At 53.8% G+C, this 2,048-nt stretch overlaps 1 protein-coding gene across 2 annotated transcripts in view; it reads right to left on the bottom strand.

Moving 5' to 3' along the window:
• TAF9B (TATA-box binding protein associated factor 9b) overlaps positions 1-401 on the bottom strand; it is a 13,855-nt gene extending 13,454 nt beyond the window's left edge. For both annotated transcript variants that reach the window (XM_027839326.1, XM_027839317.1), the window contains exon 1: positions 303-401. In XM_027839326.1, the coding sequence (XP_027695127.1) occupies positions 303-353 (51 nt within the window). In that variant the 5' untranslated portion in view covers positions 354-401. The remainder of the gene's footprint in view (positions 1-302) is intronic.
• Positions 402-2,048: the final 1,647 nt, after the last annotated feature.

The raw sequence follows: 2,048 nt of genomic DNA on the forward strand, positions 1-2,048 counted from the left end.
ACCAGACCGGGCCCCTCGGGAGAGTGGGGGGGAGGGGGGAGAAGGGTGGGGCGGGCGCCGCGGAGAGGCCTCTGCGACAGAAGCTCAGGAGCCTGAAGTTCTACACCGACAGCTGGAGGGCTATCCGCAGTGCGGGGGGGGGGGGGGGTGGGGTGGGAGAGATGGGGGGCTGCAGACAAACCCAGCCGAGGTGCCGGGGGCGATGGCCACAGTCGGGCCTGGCAGCCAGAGGACCCTCGCCCCCTTTTCCCTTTTACCCGCGGGCGCGGAGCCTACCAGCTGCGCGCCTCGCTTGCACCTACCAGAGCATCCTTTGGCCCGCTCTTGGGAGATGCCATCTTAGCCGGCTCCATGGTACTCGACAGCTAGACTTCCGGTGCCGGGCAACGGGAGCTCGCTCTTTATATAGGCCCCGCCCCTGGCTTGTTGGCTTAGGCGGGACGGAGGCGGGACCAAGAGGGGAGGACCGAGGTTTTGGGCTTTCCGAGCGGTGGCGCTGTGGAGGCCGTCGGAAGGGAGAGGGGTCTAACTCAGGGGCGGCGGCGCTTCTGTTCCCCTAACGGGAGTTCTTTGAAAGCGAAGAGGAGCCCCCAAAACTGACTGGTGCCAAACCTAGGAGGAGGAGGAGATGGAGATGGAGGAGGAGGAGGAGAAGGAGGAGGAGGAGATGGAGGAGGAGGAGGAGGAGGAGATGGAGGAGGAGGAGATGGAGGAGGAGGAGATGGAGGAGGAGGAGGAGATGGAGGAAGTGAACGTGTCATTGGGGGCCCTGCCCGCTTCCTCCCCCCCGCCCCCCACCAGTCAGACAGTATGGTGCGTACCGGCGACCCTCGAGCCCAGCGGCCCCGGGCCCCCCACCCCTGCTTCACTGCAGGGGCTTTGGCTGGTCCTTGGGTTGGGGTCGCATCCCTCACCCAGCCCGGGGTGGGGGAGGGCGGGGGAGAGGATGCTGGTGGGAAGGCACAGCCAAGGCACTGGCGGGCTCGCGCTCCCCAGGGTGGGCTGGTGGGGGCGGGCGGGGTGTGTCTTGGGGGTGGGGGGCGAAACCAGCTGGCTAGCTACCTTGTATGCGACAAGGCGTCATAACCCAGACTGCCTGCGGAGCTTCCGAAATCATGGCGCACCTTTTCATAAACGCCATCCTTGCAAGCAGAGTCTGCACAAAAAGAGCTCGTGGCACATCTCAGATCTGAAACAGCTGCACCCTCAATGGAGGCGGGCTGATGCGAATCCACCACACCTTTTCTAGTACAATGCAGCTTGGCCATTCTGAATTAAGCATCCATCCATTTATACCTCTTTCCTAATGAATTTTCTTCTTTTTTTTTGATCCATATCTCGGTATCTTGTTTGATCTACATCCCCATCTTCCATTTTATCTATAGCTTTATAGAGATAGAGACATAGTACAGGATGTCCCAAAAGTCTTAGTGCCCTTTAAAGCTATTGAAGCTTATGACCATATTAGGACTTTGGGGACACCCACTGTAGCTAAGCCAAGCAAACAAAGAAGATAAAAAACAACTCAGGAAATCTAAAAGAATAACTTTGTTGCTTAATATGACTTTTGTTTACCTTAACCACATATGTAAATAACCTTATGTGATATGATAGTGGCAACATGAATACACCTGATGGATCGTTATACAAAGTATCCCAAAAGTCTTTATACAGGGAAAAAAATAAAACGACCCCCAAACTGAAAACTGCACCAAGCTGTTTGGGATACTGTGTATAATAAGTAAGTGATACTGTGTATAATAAGTAATCATTCATCAGCTGTCATGCTCTTGCCAGTTGTAAGTCTGGTCAAATTTAAGCAAAGAGATTTCTTAGCACATTTGTAGATAGTTGTCAAAATGGTTAGTAGTCTATGATTTGCAGTCCATCAACACATTAATTAAGCACTTTCTGTGTTACAGGCATTAGACTAAGCACTAGGGTTACGAAGAAAGGCAGAAACAATCCCTGCCTCCCGGGAGCTTGCATTCTAGTGAGGTAGACAACATATAAATAATTAGCTACATATCATAGGTAGAGAATAGCAG

This window comes from Vombatus ursinus, unplaced genomic scaffold, assembly GCF_900497805.2.
Source record: "Vombatus ursinus unplaced genomic scaffold, bare-nosed wombat genome assembly UNPS02004691.1, whole genome shotgun sequence".
Lineage (NCBI taxonomy): Eukaryota > Metazoa > Chordata > Mammalia > Diprotodontia > Vombatidae > Vombatus > Vombatus ursinus.